Here is a 21,037-nt window from a genome sequence, read left to right as displayed (position 1 = left end):
CAGCTGAGACCACCGCCACGCACTTCGTGAACACCCGAGGGGCCGACTTTAATCCAAACGGCAGGACTTTGAACTGAAAGTGAGAGGTCCCCACCCTGAACCGAAGAAATCTTCTGTGACTGGGATGTATTGGGACATGGAAATAAGCATCTTGAAGGTCCAGCGAACACATCCAATCTCCCTTCCTGAGATGTGGATATATTTGGTGAAGCGCCAACATGCGGAATCTTTCCTTTTTGACATGCAGATTTAGCGTTCGTAAGTCCAGGATGGGTCTGTATTCTGCCTTCTGTCCTTTTTTCTTGACCAGAAAATAACGGGAGTACACCCCTTTTCCCCTCTGAGAGACCGGAACTCTCTCGATAGCTGACTTTTCGAGCAGAGTGGTGACTTCTTTTTGCAGCAGGTGAAGTTGATGATTTGATGTAGACATTGGGGGAACTGGTGAAGGCTGATGACTGAAACGAAGACAGTACCCATTCTGAAGCGTAGACAACACCCATCTGTCTTTTGTGATGCTTTGCCACTCTTTCAAATGCTTTGACAGGCTTCCCCCCACTGGAGTGGTGCACGGCGCTGGGGGAAGAGACGACTCATTGCTTGGCTTGAGTCTTGCCGGTGTTGTTGTTGCCTTGGCGCTGATTATTTCCCTTGTAAGTGCGGTTGCCTTTATACTGGGACTTTTGCTGTCCCTGCTGATCTTGGCTCTTCTGCCAGTTCGGGGTTTGAACCCGCTGTTTTGTAGAGCCCTTGTTGAAGGAGCGAGATTTCTTCTTGAACTCCTTCTTCTTCTCAAGACCCACCACCTTGAGAGTTTCCAGCTCTGCCTTCATGCGCTGCATTTCCTCGTCTGCGCTTGTGCCAAACATTGAAGCCCCTGAAAAAGGTAAGTTCAATATACGTGCTTGGCTTCTGGTTTTAAAGCAGTTAGTCGCAACCATGATGACCTTTGTGCTGTTACTCCATGAGCATACCCATGAGCTGCTAGGGTAGCTCCATCCGCTGCTGCGCTTATCACCTGGTTGGAGACTTGGCTGCCTTCCAGGATGATTTCCTCAAAGTCTTTACGGTCCTCTACTGGAAGTTTCTCCGCAAAACGTTGCAGAGAATACCACAGGGATCGATCATATCGCCCCAAAAGGGCTTCTGCATTGGCAACCTTGAGGAAAGACGCTGATGTATTGCAGACCCGCCGTCCCCACGAGTCTTGCATCTTACTGTCCTTATCCGGAGGAACAGTGGAGGATGAGGCAACTGCATTGGACTTCCTCGCCGCCGCAATAATCACTGAGTCCGGGGGAGGATCAGCTCTGAGGAATAGCGGGTCGTCCTCTGGAGATTTTTATTTTTTAAGAATCCTCCCCGGAGCCGCTTTGACCGTCGCTGGGGTTAAAAAGACGTCCATGACTGGCTCTATAATCCCCGGCACCAAAGGCAGAAGAGGTTTGGGTGCAGACCTATGTTGCAGTGTTTCAAATATTATAGAGGTCTTGATCTGCGGAGCTTTTAAGGTAACTCCCAGCTTAAGAGCTCCCCTACCCAGTACTTCCTGAAAAGTGAAGATATCATCGATTGGAGATACCCTCGTTGAAGGAGAGTCTGTCAGGGTAGGAGAGTAGTCTCTGTGAGAGCGGGTCGAGGAAGAAGTAGAAGGAGTTCTTCGTTCTCTCCTCGTGCTTTTTGAGCGTGAACTACGCCTGCCGGTTCGTACTCTGGAGCGCGATCGTTCCCTTTGACGAACTGGGGAGTGCGATCTTTCCCTTTGGCGAACTGGAGAGCGTGATCTTTCCCTCTGGTGTGATCTTTCTCTCTGGCGAACTGGGGAACGTGATCTTTCCCTCTGGCGTACTGGAGAGCGTGATCTTTCTCTCTGGTGAACTGGGGAACGTGATCTGTCTTTCTGGCGAACTGGAGAGCGTGATCTTTCTTTCTGCCTCACCGGAGAGCGTGACCGATCTCTAGGCCTAGAGAGCGGTTGCTGCAACCGATACGCTGTCTCCTTGGCCGGGGCCCAGTGATGCAGTGGCTTGTACCATCTCGGGGAAAGCATGACAGTGGGTGATGGAGGCGTTGCATCCTTTTGCGAATGCCTGGATTCTTCACTGCCCGACTGATAAATAATCACATCCGGGCCAGAGTCCGAACCTGAGTCAGCCGCAGACCTGGAGCGACCACGAGAGTCCCTCTTTTCCGGAGACCTCTTCCGCTTGGCAGTGTGACTGTCACTCACTTGCGAGCCGTGGTCATCCTCCGCAGCTGAGGCAGACCCAGACGATCTTCTAGACTGCTGTGACACTATCTGAGGTTGGACCACTGGAGTTCCCTGCCTCGACGTCGATCTCCGAGGAGGTGAAGTCCGCACCGGCTTCTCCAACGTCGAACTTTACTCAACTTTCGACGGCGAGTTCCCTGCCGAGGCTTGTGAATTCCTCGACGTCGAGCGTCGATGGTGAGACGCCGACGGAGGAAGCTTCGACGTCGAACTACCATGATCCTTCTACGACGATGACGATGATCCTCACCGGAGAGCGTGACCGATCTCTAGGCCTAGAGAGCGGTTGCTGCAACCGATGCGCTGTCTCCTTGTCCGGGGCCCAGTGATGCAGTGGCTTGTACCATCTCGGGGAAAGCCTGACAGTGGGTGATGGAGGCGTTGCATCCTTTTGCGAATGCCTGGATTCTTCACTGCCCGACTGATAAATAATCACATCCGGGCCAGAGTCCGAACCTGAGCCAGCCGCAGACCTGGAGCGACCACGAGAGTCCCTCTTTTCCGGAGACCTCTTCCGCTTGGAAGCGTGACTGTCACTCACTTGCGAGCCGTGGTCATCCTCCGCAGCTGAGGCAGACCCAGACGATCTTCTAGACTGCTGTGACACTATCTGAGGTTGGACCACTGGAGTTCCCTGCCTCGACGTCGATCTCCGAGGAGGTGAAGTCCGCACCGGCTTCTCCAACGTCAAACTTTGCTCAACTTTCGACGGTGAGTTCCCTGCCGAGGCTTGTGAATTCCTCGACGTCGAGCGTCGATGGTGAGACGCCGACGGAGGAAGCTTCGACGTCGAACTACCATGATCCTTCGACGACGATGAATGCCTCGACGTCGAATGCCGATGGGTCGTCAACTGAGAATCCCTCAACGTCGAACGCCGATGACCTGGCGATGACGAAAGATGCTTCGAGGTCGATCTTTTCCTCGATGTCGATGGCCGATGACCTGCCGACGACGGGTGATGCCTCGACGCCGATGACCTGGCGACGATGGAGGATGCTTCGACGTCGAGCGTCTATAGCCAGACGGCGACGGAGGCTGCCTCGACGCCGAGCGCCCATAACTAGGCGAAGGCGGAGGCTTCGACGTCGAAAACTCTACCTGAGCCTTCGACGACGGAAGTCTCGACGTTGAGCCGCCCTGCTTCAACGGAGACTTCGACGTTGCACTCGACGCTGCGCATCGCCCGGTTGACGGCAGCGGAGTCCTGACTTTCGACGCTGAAGACTTCACCTTCTTCGTCGTTGGAGACCTCGACGCCGATCCCGACGCCGAAGGAGAGCAGGTCGGAACTTTCTTCGACGTCGACCGCTTCACAAGTCTCTTTGGAGACCTACCTCTCTCAGAAAGTCCATAAATCCTGCTTCTTTCTCTGTCCTTGAGAATTCTGGATGACAAGGACTGGCAGTGGACACAAGATGCTACCTCATGAGAGTCAGGTAGACAGCGAATACACACAGGATGTGTATGAGACCGAGCCTTCTTATGCCCACAGGTAGAGCAGGTGTCAAAAAGAGCCGTAGGCATTTCTGACAAAAAAACAACCTCTTTTGAGCCCAAAAAAGGTATAACTATCTCTCTAAGGAAAAAAACCGTTGAGTGAGATCAAAAATTTTAGAAAAACACCAAGTAATTCTGACAGAAAGTCAAAAAAAGGTGGGAGCTGTTAACCAGGGTCCTGACAGAAGGAGCCGGAAAGAACAACTGACCTAACTGTCACCCCTGAGGCATGATGGGAAGCCTGGGTTCATGGCTGCCTTAAAGGCACAGTGCCAGTTTTTTGGTTGAAAATGCTTTCATTTTCTATGTTATTGCTTTTCAATGCAGCCTGAGACTAACAATGTCTTTTTATGAGCAATTTTCAGGAGTTATGAGTGGTTTAACTCATTAAAGCACAAAATTCAAAATATATTTGATTTAATGTGTTATTTGTTTCCTTTATAATTGCAGTACATGTACAAGGTTTTACATTGTGTTAGCCTCTTTTTTGGGGCTGCATTGGTATGAGAAAAATAATATATGTACGTACATATATGTGGAGTTAGATATATGTGTTTTTTACATATATATTTTTATATTGTTTCCGGGGTCCCGCACATGGGCGGGAATATTCAGTGCTTATGACTATTGATGAGGATCCCCTGGAAGAGAATTAGCCCAATCCTCCGGGTCAAGATTTGTCTTTTTCAAAAGAGCTTTCACTCTTGCCTGTTTCCATAGCAGGGGAACCTGCCCTGTTAGAAGAGAAGAGATATATGAAATGATGTGCTTATATGAGAGCTTGGAAAGTGCTCTAGATCTTCGGTCTGCAAGCAGGGCCAAAGGATGTTAAGATTTTAGTGTCTGTGTGAAAGGATGAAGAGCTCTCAAAGCCTTCTTTCTATACCAGAGGATGAAAAGTTAGCAGGTCTTTGTGTCTCTATGAGAGGATGACGAGTGCTTTGGCTCTTCTTTCTACATGGATGAATGAAGGATGCTCTGGTCCTTCTACCTATATGAGCAGCTACAAGGTTTCCAGGTCTCTGTCTGCTTATGACAGCAAGTACTCTGGTACTAAGGGCCAACACGTACAAAGTATTAGAACAGTTGCAAATGCTCCAATCCACTGTTTGCATTTGTTAAAATGCTTTTGTATGTACTAATCCCATTTTAGGAGTGCAAAAGGTTTGCAGGCTCCTAAAATGCAATTCAGAATGGATACTGATTACGTATTTGAAAGTGGCATGTCGTAGGTGTCGCTTCCAAATACCAAATCCGTATCTTATGTAACAAAGCTTTACAACTAAAATCCATTCTCAAAACATTGTTTTTTTTACCCACACTTCTAAGAGTGTGGCCATGTATTTGTAAAAGTAAAGCGATCCCAGCTGGACCTCCGTGGCAAATGTAAAACTGCCAACTGTTAAAGAAAAAAAGTATACTTTTATTTTTAAACACAGTCCCATTTTCTTTGAGTAAAACATTGTGCCTTTAAAACAAAAGTTTGCTCTATTTAAAAGCAATCAGATAGGGTCTGCTGACCCTCACAGGCCACTATCCCTGTGATTTTCTGCCATTGTAGTGAATCGCAATTTGCAACCTCACTCAATAATGTTTGTGCGGTACGTCAGATTCCGACTCACTACAATTCAGAATTTTAAGAACTTGCCTATTAGTACATCGGATTGTTTTTTTAAAATATTTACTAGCTGCTAAATATGCTGGTCGTGTTGTGCAGACAGTATTTTGGAACCAGATCTTCGTTCATCTGACCTATGTCTCTAAATGTGAGGATGAAGTATGCTTAGGTTTCTTGGTGACATTCTCTTCATGTTAATCTACTGTGTTGACAGTTGACATCTATGTATAATGGAGAGCTTGACCTGCTTTTTGTTTTGTATATTGCACTGCACTATTCCACGAGGTACTGTGTCTGCCTTGATTTTTCTCAATACATTTTTTTGAAAAAAAAAAAGTATGCTTAGGTTTCTATATATTAACGAGGGAAGGAGGCCTGCTCAGATTCTTATATATTATCGAGGGGAAGAGGCACGCTCAGGTTCTTATATATCAACGAGGGAAGGCAGATTCAGGTTCTTATATATCAACGAGGGAAGGAGGCATGCTCAGGTTCTTATATATCAGCAAGGGAAGGAGGCATGCTCAGGTTCTTATATATCAACGAGGGAAGGAGACATGCTCTGTTTCTTATATATTAATGAGGGAAGGAGGCATGCTCAGGTTCTTATATATTAAGGACAGATGGAATCATGCTCAGGTTCTTATATATTAACGAGGGAAGAAGGCAAGCTGAGGTTCTTATATATTAAGGACAGATGGAATCATGTGCAGGTTCTTATATATTAACGGGGGACGGAGGCATGCTCAGGTTCTTATATATTAACGAGGGTAAGAAGCATGCACAGGTTCTTATATATTAACAAGGGAAGGAAGCATGCTCAGGTTCTTATATATTAACGAGGAAAGGAGGCATGCTCAGGTTCTTATATATTAACAAGGGAAGGAGGCATGCCCAGGTTCTTATATATTAAGGACAGATGGAATCATGCGCAGGTTCTTATATATTAACGAGGGAAGGAGGCATGCTGAGGTTTTTATATATTAAGGACAGATGGAATCATGTGCAGGTTCTTTTATATTAACAACGGAAGGAGGCATGCTGAGGTTCTTATATATTAAGGACAGATGGAATCATGCGCAGGTTCTTATATATTAAGGAGGGAAGGAAGCATGATCAGGTTCCTATATATCAACGACAGAAGGAGGCAGATTCAGGTTCTTATATATCAATGAGGGAAGGAGGCATACTCAGGTTCTTATATATCAGCGAGGGAAGGAGGCAGGCTCAGGTTCTTATATATCAACGAGGGAAGAAGGCAGGCTCAGGTTCTTATATATCAACGAGGCAAAGAAGCATGCTCATGTTCTTATATATCAACCAGGAAAGGAGGCAGGCTCAGGTTCTTATATATCAACGAGGGAAGGAGGCATGTTCAGGTTCTCATATATCAACGAGGGAAGGAGGCATGCTCAGGTTCTTATATATTATCGAGGGGAAGAGGCATGCTCAGGTTCTTATATATCAACGAGGGAAGGAGGCATACTCAGGTTCTTATATATTAACAAGGGAAGGAGGCATGCCCAGGTTCTTATATATTAAGGACAGATGGAATCATGCGCAGGTTCTTATATATTAACGAGGGAAGGAGGCATGCTGAGGTTTTTATATATTAAGGACAGATGGAATCATGTGCAGGTTCTTTTATATTAAGGACGGAAGGAGGCATGCTGAGGTTCTTATATATTAAGGACAGATGGAATCATGCGCAGGTTCTTATATATTAACGAGGGAAGGAAGCATGATCAGGTTCCTATATATCAACGACGGAAGGAGGCAGATTCAGGTTCTTATATATCAACGAAGGAAGGAGGCATGCTCAGGTTCTTATATACCAGCGAGGGAAGAAGGCATGCTCAGGTTCTTATATATCAACGAGGGAAGGAGACATGCTCTGTTTCTTATATATTAATGAGGGAAGGAGGCATGCTCAGGTTCTTATATATTAAGGACAGATGGAATCATGCTCAGGTTCTTATATATTAACGAGGGAAGAAGGCAAGCTGAGGTTCTTATATATTAAGGGCAGATGGAATCATGTGCAGGTTCTTATATATTAACGGGGGACGGAGGCATGCTCAGGTTCTTATATATTAACGAGGGAAGGAAGCATGCTCAGGTTCTTATATATTAACGAGGAAAGGAGGCATGCTCAGGTTCTTATATATTAACAAGGGAAGGAGGCATGCCCAGGTTCTTATATATCAACGAGGGAAGGAGGCATGCTCAGGTTCTTATATATCAATGAGGGAAGGAGGCATGCTCAGGTTCTTATATATCAATGAGGGAAGGAGGCATGCTCAGGTTCTTATATATCAATGAGGTAAGGAGGCATGCTCAGGTTCTTATATATTAACGAGGATAGGAGGCATGCTCAGGTTCTTATATATTAACGAGGAAAGGAGGCATGCTCAGGTTCTTATATATCAACGAGGGAAGGAGGCATGCTCAGGTTCTTATATATCAGCGAGGGAAGGAGGAATGCTCAGGTTCTTATATACCAACGAGGGAAGGAGGCATGCTCAGGTTCTTATATATTAACGAGCGAAGGAGGAATGCTCAGGTTCTTATATATCAACAAGGGAAGGAGACATTCTCAGGTTCTTTTATATCAACGAGGGAAGGAAGCATGCTCAGGTTCTTATATATTAACGAGGGAAGGAGACATGCTCAGGTTCTTATATATCAACGAGGGAAGGAGGCATGCTCAGGTTCTTATATATCAACGAGGAAAGGAGGCATGCTCAGGTTCTTATATATCAACGAGGGAAGGAGGCAAGTTCAGGTTCTTATATATCACAGGGAAAGGAGGAATGCTCAGGTTCTTATATATCAACGAGGGAAGGAGGCAGGCTCAAGTTCTTATATATCAACGAGGGAAAGAAGCATGCTCATGTTCTTATATATCAACCAGGAAAGGAGGCAGGCTCAGGTTCTTATATGTCAACGAGGGAAGGAGGCATGTTCAGGTTCTCATATATCAACGAGGGAAGGAGGCATGCTCAGGTTCTTATAGATCAACGAGGGAAGGAGGCATGCTCAGGTTCTTATATATCAACGAGGAAAGGAGGCAGGCTCAGGTTCTTATATATCAACGAGGGAAGGAGGCCTGCTCAGGTTCTTATATATCAATGAGGGAAGGAGGCAGGGTCAGGTTCTTATATATCAACGAGGGAAGGAGGCAGTCTCAGGTTCTTATATATCCATGAGGGAAGGAGGCAGGCTCAGGTTCTTATATATCAACGAGGGAAGGAAGCATGCTCAGGTTCTTATAAATCAATGAGGGAAGGAGGCATGCTCAGTTTCTTATATTTCAACGAGGGAAGGAGGCATGTTCAGGTTCTTATATATCAATGAGGGAAGGAGGCAGGCTCAGGTTCTTATATATCAACGAGGGAAGGAAGCATGCTGAGGTTCTTATAAATCAATGAGGGAAGGAGGCATGCTCAGGTTCTTATATATCAACGAGGGAAGGAGGCATGTTCAGGTTCTTATATATCGTAGGGAAAGGAGGAATGCTCAGGTTCTTATATATCAACGAGGGAAGGAGGCAGGCTCAGGTTCTTATATATCAACGAGGGAAAGAAGCATGCTCATGTTCTTATATATCAACCAGGAAAGGAGGCAGGCTCAGGTTCTTATATATCAACGAGGGAAGGAGGCATGTTCAGGTTCTCATATATCAACGAGGGAAGGAGGCATGCTCAGGTTCTTATAGATCAACGAGGGAAGGAGGCAGGCTCAGGTTCTTATATATCAACGAGGGAAGGAGGCATGCTCAGATTCTCATATATCAACGAGGGAAGGAGGCATTCTCAGCTTCTTATAGATCAACGAGGGAAGGAGGCAGGCTCAGGTTCTTATATATCAACGAGGGAAGAAGGCAGGCTCAGGTTCTTATATATCAACGAGGGAAAGAAGCATGCTCATGTTCTTATATATCAACCAGGAAAGGAGGCAGGCTCAGATTCTTATATATCAACGAGGGAAGGAGGCATGTTTAGGTTCTCATATATCAACGAGGGAAGGAGGCATGCTCAGGTTCTTATATATCAACGAGGAAAGGAGGCAGGCTCAGGTTCTTATATATCAACGAGGGAAGGAGGCATGTTCAGATTCTCATATATCAACGAGGGAAGGAGGCATTCTCAGCTTCTTATAGATCAACGAGGGAAGGAGGCAGGCTCAGGTTCTTATATATCAACGAGGGAAGAAGGCAGGCTCAGGTTCTTATATATCAACAAGGGAAGGAGGCATGCTCAGGTTCTTTTATATCAACGAGGGAAGGAGGAATGCTCGCGTTCTTATATATCAACGAGGGAAGGAGGCAGGCTCAGGTTCTGATGTATCAATGAGGGAAGGAGGCAGGCTGAGGTTCTCATATATCAACGAGGGAAGGAGGCAGGCTCAGGTTCTTATATATCAACGAGGGAAGGATGCATGCTCAGGTTCTTATATATCAACGAGGAAAGGAGGCAGGCTCAGGTTCTTATATATCAACGAGGGAAGGAGGCATGCTCAGGTAGTTATCGATCAACGAGGGGAAGAGGCAGGCTCAGGTTCTTATATATCAACGAGCGAAGGAGGCAGGCTCAGGTCCTTATATATCAACGAGGGAAGGAGGCAGGCTCAGGTTCTTATATATCAACGAGGGAAGGAGGCAGGCTCAGGTTCTTATATATCAACGAGGGAAGAAGGCATGTTCAGGTTCTTATATATCAACGAGGGAAGGAAGTATGCTCAGGCTCCTTCATTCCATATCACAGGATGAGGTACGAACAGGCTCTTCAGTGTACGTGAGAAGATGAAACATGTTGATGTTCTTACATGTATCTGAGAGGGCAAAGCTCATTCAGGTGTTTGTGTTTGTTTGAGATGCTAGAGCATGGTCTGGGTTTCGAGTCCTATTGAGAGGATGAAGTTGCTACAGTTAAGTGTTAACATGGCATAGTTAAGCATCCTCAGTTTATTGTGGCTATAAGAGAAGATTAAACAAGCTGAAACCCCTCTGTCTATATGCGACTGGTGCATGTTTAGGTTCTTGAGTGCACAGGTTAAGCTTTGTATGAGAAGATAAAAAGCGCTCAGGCTCTTGTGTCTATATAAAGGGATGAAGGATGCTAAAGTTCGTATTTTTATATGAGAAGATGAGGTGTGTGCAGGATCCTGTGTCTATATGAGGATGAGGCAAGCTCAGGTGTGTAATAGAAAGTATAAAACATGATGATGGTTTGTGTGACGGCACGAGAGGATGAAGAGAGGCCAGGTTCTCAAAAGAAGAGAGCAAGGGCCAATCTGTGAAGTCCTGTCTTAAAACGTGTTTGTGTAATATAAAATACATTAGACATTAGTTTTACATTGCATCGGAATATTATGACACATACCAGTCCCTGGGACTACACCACCTGGGTAGGCTCCAGGTAGTCCAACACCTGTTAAGGAAAAAGAGACCATTAACACAATGTGATTTCTGAACAAATGCTCTTTTCTCTAAAAGTATTTACACTAGTGGCTAATAAAACCTACCTGGAACTTTTCCAGGCTTTCCCCCGACACCTGCCCCTACCCCTGGAACCACAGCACCTGAAAAACAGCGAGATACAGAATGCTTTTAAAGTTAAATATTCAGGCACCAGAAATGAAAGTCACAACTACAACATTCCTCTTGAGAAGCAGATTGTGCTTTGGTAAACTAAGTGAGAGTTTTAAACAGCACCAGGTGCAGGTCAAAGCCCTCATTAGGAGTGGTACATTTTCACCCGGAGCAGTAGCTCCAAGTGAAATGACTCCACCCACAATTATAAGTGTCTCCAGGCCTGGAATGATCAGGTAAGCAAAGACATTATGACTGGCACAATTTCATCGGAGTGACAGCTCGGTGTGGAATCAAGCCACCCGCGATTGCGCCGTTAGGCGTAGAATTATCATGTGTACAAACTCCGGACCCAATAGGTCGGGGCCCAGAGACACCGGACCTGTTTTTGACACTGCAGGGGCTGCCGATAGCAGGACAGCAGGGCCTCCACCAAACTCTTGCAGCTGCATGGGTCGGGGCAGATTAATCTCCCCTCTGTCCTGATCAGCCCCTCCACCCCTTAGTGCTCCTTTGCAGACACTTTTTGCCTGCACAGAGCAGGTGGAAAATGTCTGGGTTTCCTACTTAGAGAAAACCACATAACAGGCACGGTTTCTCTAGGTCAGTGTGGTAAATCTCCATTTCAGGGAGAAAACGTGGAATTGACAGATTATGGTGTGGAAATACCTGCTGAAATCAAGAATTTCGCCTTCTGGTGTCACAGCACCAAAAGAACTCGTAATGAGGGCCTTATTGGTACACAATGGAAGTACTTTAGCGTATATACCGCTTTTTTACGCATCCCTTTTCCCCGCAGGGAATTACCCAGCAAGTTGTTACAACGACTTGCGGAGGGGGGGCACTGGATTTTGGAATAGTATAATTTACTATTCCAACTCCAGTCTGTGCAACAGTAGGGAAGGTGTTGGATTTCAAATCCAACACCTTCTGCCCCCTCCACACGTCATTGGTCCGACTTGCGGAGTAATGGTATGCATGGTTACAACGCGGTTGTTGTAACAACCACGTTGTAATTCCCTGGAGGGAAAAGTTTTCGTGGTGAACAATGTTTACCGACTTTAGCACCACAAACAAAAGATTTTTTTGTCTCTGTAATTGCTACCTGCAGGTAGACCAGGCACACCACCAACGCCGGGCACACCACCAAAACCGGGCACACCACCAACGCCGGGCACACCACCAACGCCAGGCACACCACCAACTCCAGGAACACCACCAACTCCAGGAACACCACCAACGCCGGGAACACCGCCAACGCCGGGAACACCTCCAACGCCAGGTACACCTCCAATACCTGACCAGGACAAAAGGAAGATGCAAGCAACTCTTTTGAGGAGAAGATTCTAATTCTTTACTTAAGATAATATCTAGGGACTTTATTTCTAAAATGTCACACTTAAATACCCTTCTAGTAAATCCTCCCTCCCACACATTCATCTGTTACATGTTTGTTCATATGCCCTGCCCAGTTATCTCAGTGTTAAATGTGCATGTAGACCACTGACTAATGAGCAGACCTGAAGTCACTTACCTACTCCACCAACACCAGCACCAGGCTGTCCGCCTCCAGCGCCTGGGATGAGACCTGGAAAAACAGGAAGAGGTGTTACTTATAGACCGGGGAGGCTTCTTCCTATTTGGAGGACAGGTGGAACTGAGCAAGGGTAGAATGAGTGTTCTGGTAACTGATTAACAAGCAAAGCAATGATACAGGCAAAGAAAGACTGCAGGGGATATCAGTTCCAGACTGACATATACAGATACATTCCAACCAGCATATCCTTATAAGTAGGCTAATTATATCTGGGATGGTTGATATATAGAGGTCTACAAATCCAGGGCCAACACTCACTGACAATGTACATGTACTGGCGCATTGATATGTATGTATATGAAGCAGTGGCAGCTCCTCCACTAAGGCGAATGAGCGTTGCCGCACTGCTTTTAAGCAGTGTCACTAGGCAGCTTTGTGGCCGGGTCTAGCTGGGTTGCTCTGCTGACAGAGCAGGGGAGGGGAGGAGTGGTTTGCATTCCCTAAAGTCCACATGAATGTTTGGCCGGCCCTCTGGGGCTGACTAAACATTCATGAGCACTTTGCATGTTCTCCATGCAGGCTGTACTATAGCCTGCATGGAGAACATGCCCAGCCTCCCATTCTCTGGCTGAGCGCCGATCCACAGCGCTCAGACCATTCACAACACTGCCTTGCAGCGTTGTGATTGGCTATCGAGAGGCTGGGAGTCGGGTGCATCCTGTTTCCTGCCCTGGAAGCGGGGAATAGGACCTGGAGGAGGCGGCAGCAACGGCGAGCAGCAGAGGGTGACAGGTGTGAATTTTTTGTAATTTTATTTAATTTCCTCCCCTCATGACCAGCCCCCCACTGCCTTCAAATACCAGCCGCCACTGGTGAAATGCATTTATTTTGCAGGTAATTATCCATAGAGACAACGCAGTGCTGACCATACCCCAACGATGTGGACAATGTGCTTGGTTAGGTGCTGTCTTGCCCTAGCTAGAGCATGACTGTACATATGCCATAGTACAACCACTGATGGGCCTCAGCTTTTGAATAACTAGCCAGGCCTGCATCTGACCATCATAAAGTCCTATTCCCAATCTCTGTACAAGCCAAAATCATTTATGTTTAGATACCAGAAACCTTTACTGTGGCTTATGTAAATGGACTGGCATTAATCATCATTTAGTCAAACTCTTACAGCCATTTTATCATAACGTACATTTTGTAAATTATGTTTAGCTCCATCTTACTGTATTCTACCCACAGACTTGTTATTTGATAGAATTGAAAGAATGAATTCATTGATATATACCATGTCCCATATATCCCACAATCGAATATATATATCAATGTATCAACAAAGCTAGAGCTATTCGGTTGCGTTTATTGGCAGGCGATGCTACAAATGTATAAGTTACTTACCTTTGATTACACTCTTTCTGATGGATACTCACCAGGTGCCAAACTAGAACCAGAAACTCATGTAATAGCTGTTGCATCAACAGGTGGCAACGTTCAACTTCCGTTACAACTCTGAACTTGTTGATACAGGGCAGTATAGAGGGACCACCCCAACTTGCTGATATCAATCTAATCACCCAAGAACACAACGCTTAGCGAAAAGAATTGCTTTTTCATTGGCAGTGTGCAACAGCTAACATGGGACCTCTTTAACACCTGAATGCTCACTCCATGTAAAGGAACCAGAAGAAGCCAAAGTGGAAGAGAGATTTTCAAATTCATCATTTGGGAGTACCAGACCCTCAAGGCCCAGTTTGGGACCACAAGATCAGCTGGCTGTAGATGCCATTTGTGATCGGATGTCAATCTGCTGAGTTTGTCTGTTGTGTTGTTGACGGATCTCAGTAGGTGATGGACCATTAGGGAAACTCTGTGAAGTGCCAATCCTCTCCAAACCCCTAGAGCCTACAGACAGAAGACACAAAACTATCCTGCTCAGCTTTTTCCTATACGACATGGATTGGCTTGCCTCTGGTGTAAGGTATAAATACCTTTATGGAAAGTAGAATGGCTCACAGCTCCAAGTTATTTATTTGGTGGCACTACTCCATCTAAAAACAGAGGCTTCTTATCTCCACCCTACCAGGGTGGGCTACTCAGCCCAGAGATAATTGGTATCATTGACTCACCACCGAAAGTCGAAAGCTACCTCCTTAGAGATGCATTTCCATCCTAAAATCATACCTGGTGTTGGGCCCTCTGCAGTTGCAGATTCCATTAAAGGGCATGCATATGCCAATGGGCATGAGGCACCAGCAGGATGTAGGCTGCTAAGAGCCCAACTGGTCTCAGAACAATCAAGGCCAGAACAGAAACTCTTGCCTGAAACATCAGCATCATAGACTGAAAGTCCAGGGGCAGAAAGGCTTTTAAGGCAAATGTGTCCAGAAAGCACCCTATAAAGGGTATCCTCTGCACCAGCTGAAGATGAAATCTGGGCTCACTGCTGCAGAACCTTGGGGTGAGCAGCAAGGACAACATTATCTGCAGGTGATCTGAAACTATATATCAAAGATATGTGCATTCCCAACCTGCAAAGATGTGCCGCAATCACCAACATGGTATTCATTAAAGAGTTTTGGGACTAACATAGGCCTAAAGTGCACTATGGTAGACTGGAAGTCGTCTAACCCCACCAATTCACGTGATTGCAAGACCAGTACATGAACATATGCATCATGCAGGTCAAATGACACTTTCTCGCACCTGGGGTCCAAGGCCTGCACAACCTCAACACGCGTCATTTTTAACCATTCCCTCTTGAAGAAGGAGTCGAAGATTCTGATTACTAGAATTGGTCTTAGTTACTCTTGGGGACCAGAAAGTACTAGGAGTAACACATAAGTCCTCTTTCTGCCTCATGTACCAATTCAATCACACATTTGAAGAGCAACATCACCATTTCTTTTGACAGAATTGAGGTGTCATCTGACAGTCTCTGAGAGGAAACTGAGGGAATTTGGAGAGGTGCGTTAAGAAAAGGAAGCCCTAAATAAACTTATATCATTTGAAAGTCAACTGGTCTGGTGTGATGGAGCACCAGAGAGCCAAGCAATGTTGGACTCTGCCACCCACTGGTCTCAAAATTAGATGGGAGGGAAAAATAAAGATTTGGCAATGGTGCAAGTGGTAGAGGATAAGAAGGAAAGTTGGTTCTGTTGAGGCATTGTCCCTTTAAATCTCCAGCACCTCTGCCCCCACAACCCTTAAACAGACCTATAGACAACGGTTTCTACTGAGACTGGCCTTGCTTCTTGTGTTCCATGACACAGGGCTTCGACTCTGTCTCTGACGGCGTTAGGGTGCGTCAAGGAACAGTTGTTGCACAATTGGGAGTCATGCTTAGTTTCAAGGCACCACAAACATATGGCATATGAGTCCCTCACCAATATCTGCTTCCAGCATGTGTGGCGTGGCTTGAAACCTTAACAAAACAAAAGAAAGGAGTATCCCCAGGACCCAGAGTCCTAGTGATCCAGTTTCCAGCGGGCTGACGCCTGATGACAAGTGAGTTTCCTGGGTTGAGGATGGGTAGGCTATGTCTTTGATGCAGCCTTGACTTGTTAGACCGGGTGCCTCTAACCACGACGTCCCGCTGATTACTGATACTCCTGAGGCACAGCCGGGAGCGCTACTTTTAAATACTTGAACTTGTGATTTTAAAACTTGTTGTATTATTATTGTGTCACTGCCACCCCTTCTCTCACCTGATTGCCACTCAGGGAGACCACGTTTGTCTCTTCATTTCCCCACGCAGCCGAGCTAAACTGCACAGGGATCGCCCTAATCATCGGCGCCAGCGCCAGCAGCCAGTGAGCCGGTCTTTGGCCACGCCCACTCGCTCGAGGCCACGCCCCTTTCGCCTTTATAAACAGAGCGGCGTTTATGCTCTGATCAGACCCTACTCCTGAGGCACAGCCGGGAGCGCTACTTTTAAATACTTGAACTTGTGATTTTAAAACTTGTTGTATTATTATTGTGTCACTGCCACCCCTTCTCTCACCTGATTGCCACTCAGGGAGACCACGTTTGTCTCTTCATTTCCCCACGCAGCCGAGCTAAACTGCACAGGGAACGCCCTAATCATCGGCGCCAGCGCCAGCAGCCAGTGAGCCGGTCTTTGGCCACGACCACTCGCACGAGGCCACGCCCCTTTTGCCTTTATAAACAGAGCGGCGTTTATGCTCTGATCAGACCCTACTCCTGAGGCAAAGCCGGGAGCGCTACTTTTAAATACTTGAACTTGTGATTTTAAAACTTGTCGTATTATTATTGTGTCACTGCCACCCCTTCTCTCACCTGATTGCCACTCAGGGAGACCACGTTTGTCTCTTCATTTCCCCACGCAGCCGAGCTAAACTGCACAGGGAACGCCCTAATCATCGGCGCCAGCGCCAGCAGCCAGTGAGCCGCTCTTTGGCCACGCCCACTCGCTCGAGGCCACGCCCCTTTCGCCTTTATAAACAGAGCGGCGTTTATGCTCTGATCAGACCCTACTCCTGAGGCACAGCCGGGAGCGCTACTTTTAAATACTTGAACTTGTGATTTTAAAACTTGTTGTATTATTATTGTGTCACTGCCACCCCTTCTCTCACCTGATTGCCACTCAGGGAGACCACGTTTGTCTCTTCATTTCCCCACGCAGCCGAGCTAAACTGCACAGGGAACGCCCTAATCATCGGCGCCAGCGCCAGCAGCCAGTGAGCCGGTCTTTGGCCACGCCCACTCGCTCGAGGCCATGCCCCTTTCGCCTTTATAAACAGAGCGGCGTTTATGCTCTGATCAGACCCTACTCCTGAGGCACAGCCGGGAGCGCTACTTTTAAATACTTGAACTTGTGATTTTAAAACTTTTTGTATTATTATTGTGTCACTGCCACCCCTTCTCTCACCTGATTGCCACTCAGGGAGACCACGTTTGTCTCTTCATTTCCCCACGCAGCCGAGCTAAACTGCACAGGGAACGCCCTAATCATCGGCGCCAGCGCCAGCAGCCAGTGAGCCGGTCTTTGGCCACGCCCACTCGCTCGAGGCCACGCCCCTTTCGCCTTAACAAAACATGTGTTTTCCACGTACGCGCAGCGGACGGGCACAGCGGACGGGCGCAGCGGGCGCGCCGTCAGCGCGCCGAAGGCGCGCCAAAGGCAACCCGTCTGGGCCCGTACGGACCCAGGCCCAGAGACTCCGCCGGATGTCCTTCATGACCGCGTGGTGTACTCAGGAACCATGCTCCGCGCACTCCAACCGGAAAAAACCTTGGCCTGTTACCACACGCACACCGAAGGTAAACCCTTCTTTAACTGTATGCGCTGCAACCCTACTCCCCTGAGCCCAGTAAAACCCGGACTCAAGATAGGACTTCTCAACTGCCGCTCCCTTCCCAAACATGCGATCGAAACAAACCTGTTAATTCAAGAACATGATTTCGATTTGCTGTTTCTCACGGAAACATGGCTATCAGACAGCTCTGACTCAGACATCATCACGGCCCTCCCTCCAGGCTATCTTTGTCAAGCCTTACACAGACCCAAAGGGAGGGGGGGGGGTAGCCATAATCTACAGGGAACAACTCATTTGTAGAACGTCCAATGCCCACATCGAGGACTGCGAAAGTTGCCAATTTTCCATTCAAACCTCCCCAGCCCACTCCCGGCAGGACTACTGATTTACCGCCCCCCGGGTCCCCCCGGGAATTTCCTTAATGCCGTTACCGAATCGGTTTCACAATCAGCATTATCTACCTCCAACTTTCTTATCCTAGGCGACCTGAACCTGCATTTCACGGATCCCACGGACCGGATAGCCTCCGATCTTCTTCAGGACCTATTGTCACTTAATATCCGACTGGTCAACAATGAACCTACCCATGAGAAGGGACACTTGCTGGGTCCCATCCTCACGAATGTGGCTACCATCACCACCAGAACTCCCCTGACCCTCCCATGGACGGATCATTTTCTTGTCCCTATCTCCTGGGAAGTACCTACCATGAACCCTCAAACTAATAAAATTCAGGTCACCGATAGATGGTGGCACAGACTTGTATCTGGGGAATGGGCTGCCGTCCTCTCAAAATCCACTCCTGAGCTCTCCACCGATCCTGCCATGGCCGATAAGCAGTTCAATGAATGGATTACCTCTTCTTTAGATAAACTTCTCCCCAAAACTGCCACCTTTAAACATCTTAAAAGAATATCGTCCGCTCTGTGGTACACCCCAGAGCTTAAAGCCCTGCGCCAAGAGTGCAAGAGAACTGAACGCTCCTGGAGGAAAGATAAATCAAAAGCAAACAAAGACGCTTACTCCACCTTCCTCTTAACCTACAAAACTACTATTCGAAAAACTAAAAGCGCATTCTTCCAGGAAAGAATAGAAAAAGCGGTATGCTCCAGCAAAGAATCCTATGTGATCCTAAAAGAACTTCTGAAGACCCCAGAACCCGGACCAAGACATCCCCCAGACCCCAAAGCTGATCAGGAAAAATGCCAACAATTGGCTAATTTCTTTCACGAAAAAATTCAAAAAATTCTTGACTCAATCCCTCCGGGAGTCTATACGTGGAAAACGACCTCCCGCACGCCCTGACACATATCTGCCTCTCTTCTTGGGGTCAAGTAACGACCGAAGAAGTGGGAAACACGTTAACATCTATAAAAAGCGGATCCCCTAGGGACTCCGCCCCGCTTCGGATCCTCAAGGAGGTAGCTTCTACGATTGTCCCCCCCCTGACCCACCTGATCAACACCTCATTCCAACAGGGAGTTATACCCCCGAGCTGGAAGGCGGCCGTCGTTAAAGCTTTACTAAAGAAACCCTCCCTCGATCCGGAAAACTTGGCCAACTATAGGCCCATTTCCCTACTCCCAGGAATCAGCAAGATTGATGAAAAACTGGCCAAATAAAAACTCTCCCAGTTCCTTGAGGACAACAACAGGCTAAAAAGCTCTCAGACGGGCTTTCGTCCAGGACAGGGCACTGACATCGCCCTCCTGGCAGCGGTAGAGGAGGCCAGAGCACTCTTAGACGAAGGAGGATCAGTGGCAGTGATCCTCCTCGACCTGAGTGCGGCCTTCGATACCGTCAACCACCAACTTCTCATCAAAAGACTGAGGAGAGTCGGTGTGGAAGGCTCCGTCCTTACCTGGCTCTCATCCTTTCTGGCCCAACGGACCTACCAGATCTGGGAGAATAACACCTGCTCCTCCGAAACTCCCCTCCAATGTGGCGTGCCTCAGGGCTCATCCCTGAGCCCCACATTATTTAATATCTATATGTCCCCATTGGAGGAGGTCATCACCCCGTTCGGAATGAGCGTCGTCACCTACGCCGACGACACACAACTAGTTGTGTCATTATCCCACCCCAGACATCAACCAGCAGATTTATTTAACTGCCTTACGCAAGTCCAATGTTGGATGAACAGTTCAGCCTTAAAACTGAACGGGACGAAAACTGAGGTTTTGCTCCTCGGCCAGAAAGGACTCACACTCTCCCCGAACATCTGGCCAGCTTGTCTGGGCCCCCCCCCCTGATCCAAAGGAAGAAGTAAAAAGCTTGGGTGTGTGGCTCGACACCGATCTTTCATTCACCGTGCAAGCAAACAAAGTAGCTGGGACTTGCTTCGGGCTCCTGAAATCGTTGAGGAAAATCCTGTCCCTCTTGCCCCCCAATTCCCAAAAACTGCTTATTCAAGGCTTAATACTCTCGAGACTCGACTTCAGCAATGCGATCTACCTGGGTGCCCCCGAAAAGACGCTGAACAAGCTTCAGAGAATTCAGAACATCGCGGCCCGGATTCTTACAAATACCCCAGCCAGAGCCTCGGCCAAACCGGCATTAAAACTCCTCCACTGGCTTCCTATAAGGGAGCGGGTCAAATTCAAGGCCCTGTGCTTAGCTCACAGACTATTACAAAACCAAGGCCCCCCTGTTCTCAGGAAACTCATCAAACCCAACAAATCCCCAAGACCCCTCCGTTCTGACATGGAAAACTTTATCACTATCCCCAGATTTAGGAAAGCCCGCTCAGGCGGAAGACGTTTTTCAGTCCACACCGCACAGCTCTGGAACTCACTCCCCCGCGACCTGAGACTCGAACCACAATATCTTCGCTTCAGGAAGCGGCTTAAAACCCACCTTTTTCCTAAATGAATCATGCCTGTCCGTAACCCTGATCTTCTGTTTCCCCCCTATCCTCCCTTTCCTCTCCCCTTTCTTCCGTGCCCCACTGACCCGAAGAGATAGGATCTTTTAGCGCTGGGATACCTCCGGGTGACTACGCGCTCTATAAAAATAAATTAAAAAAAATAAAAAAAATAAAAATAATACTCATGCCTGCCATTTTATGTCCGCAGAACACTCAAAGGCGGCCCCCCACGGCATCCATATTGCTCTATTAACAGTAATTACTAGTAAGTTCGTTTATCGAGTGTTTCCCCACTATGTCACTCGAATATAGCTTTCATACTTAGTTCACTAATGAAAGATACCTTGGCCATCTCACCCTATTTCG

General features: G+C 47.3%; 1 protein-coding gene across 23 annotated transcripts in view; it reads right to left on the bottom strand.

Moving 5' to 3' along the window:
• ELN (elastin) overlaps window positions 1-21,037 on the bottom strand; it is a 496,210-nt gene that overhangs the window by 195,301 nt on the left and 279,872 nt on the right. For all 23 annotated transcript variants that reach the window (XM_078679544.1, XM_078679545.1, XM_078679547.1 and 20 more), the window contains 4 exons: window positions 12,518-12,571; window positions 12,089-12,280; window positions 10,917-10,973; window positions 10,775-10,822 (listed from right to left, as the gene is read on the bottom strand). In XM_078679544.1, coding sequence (XP_078535670.1) covers window positions 10,775-10,822; window positions 10,917-10,973; window positions 12,089-12,280; window positions 12,518-12,571 — 351 coding nt within the window. The remainder of the gene's footprint in view (window positions 1-10,774; window positions 10,823-10,916; window positions 10,974-12,088; window positions 12,281-12,517; window positions 12,572-21,037) is intronic.

The sequence above is a fragment of the Lissotriton helveticus genome, chromosome 3_1, assembly GCF_964261635.1.
Source record: "Lissotriton helveticus chromosome 3_1, aLisHel1.1, whole genome shotgun sequence".
Taxonomy (NCBI): Eukaryota; Metazoa; Chordata; class Amphibia; order Caudata; family Salamandridae; genus Lissotriton; species Lissotriton helveticus.
The sequence above is the reverse complement of the archived record's forward strand: the minus strand, read 5'-3'. Positions and strand labels throughout refer to the sequence as shown.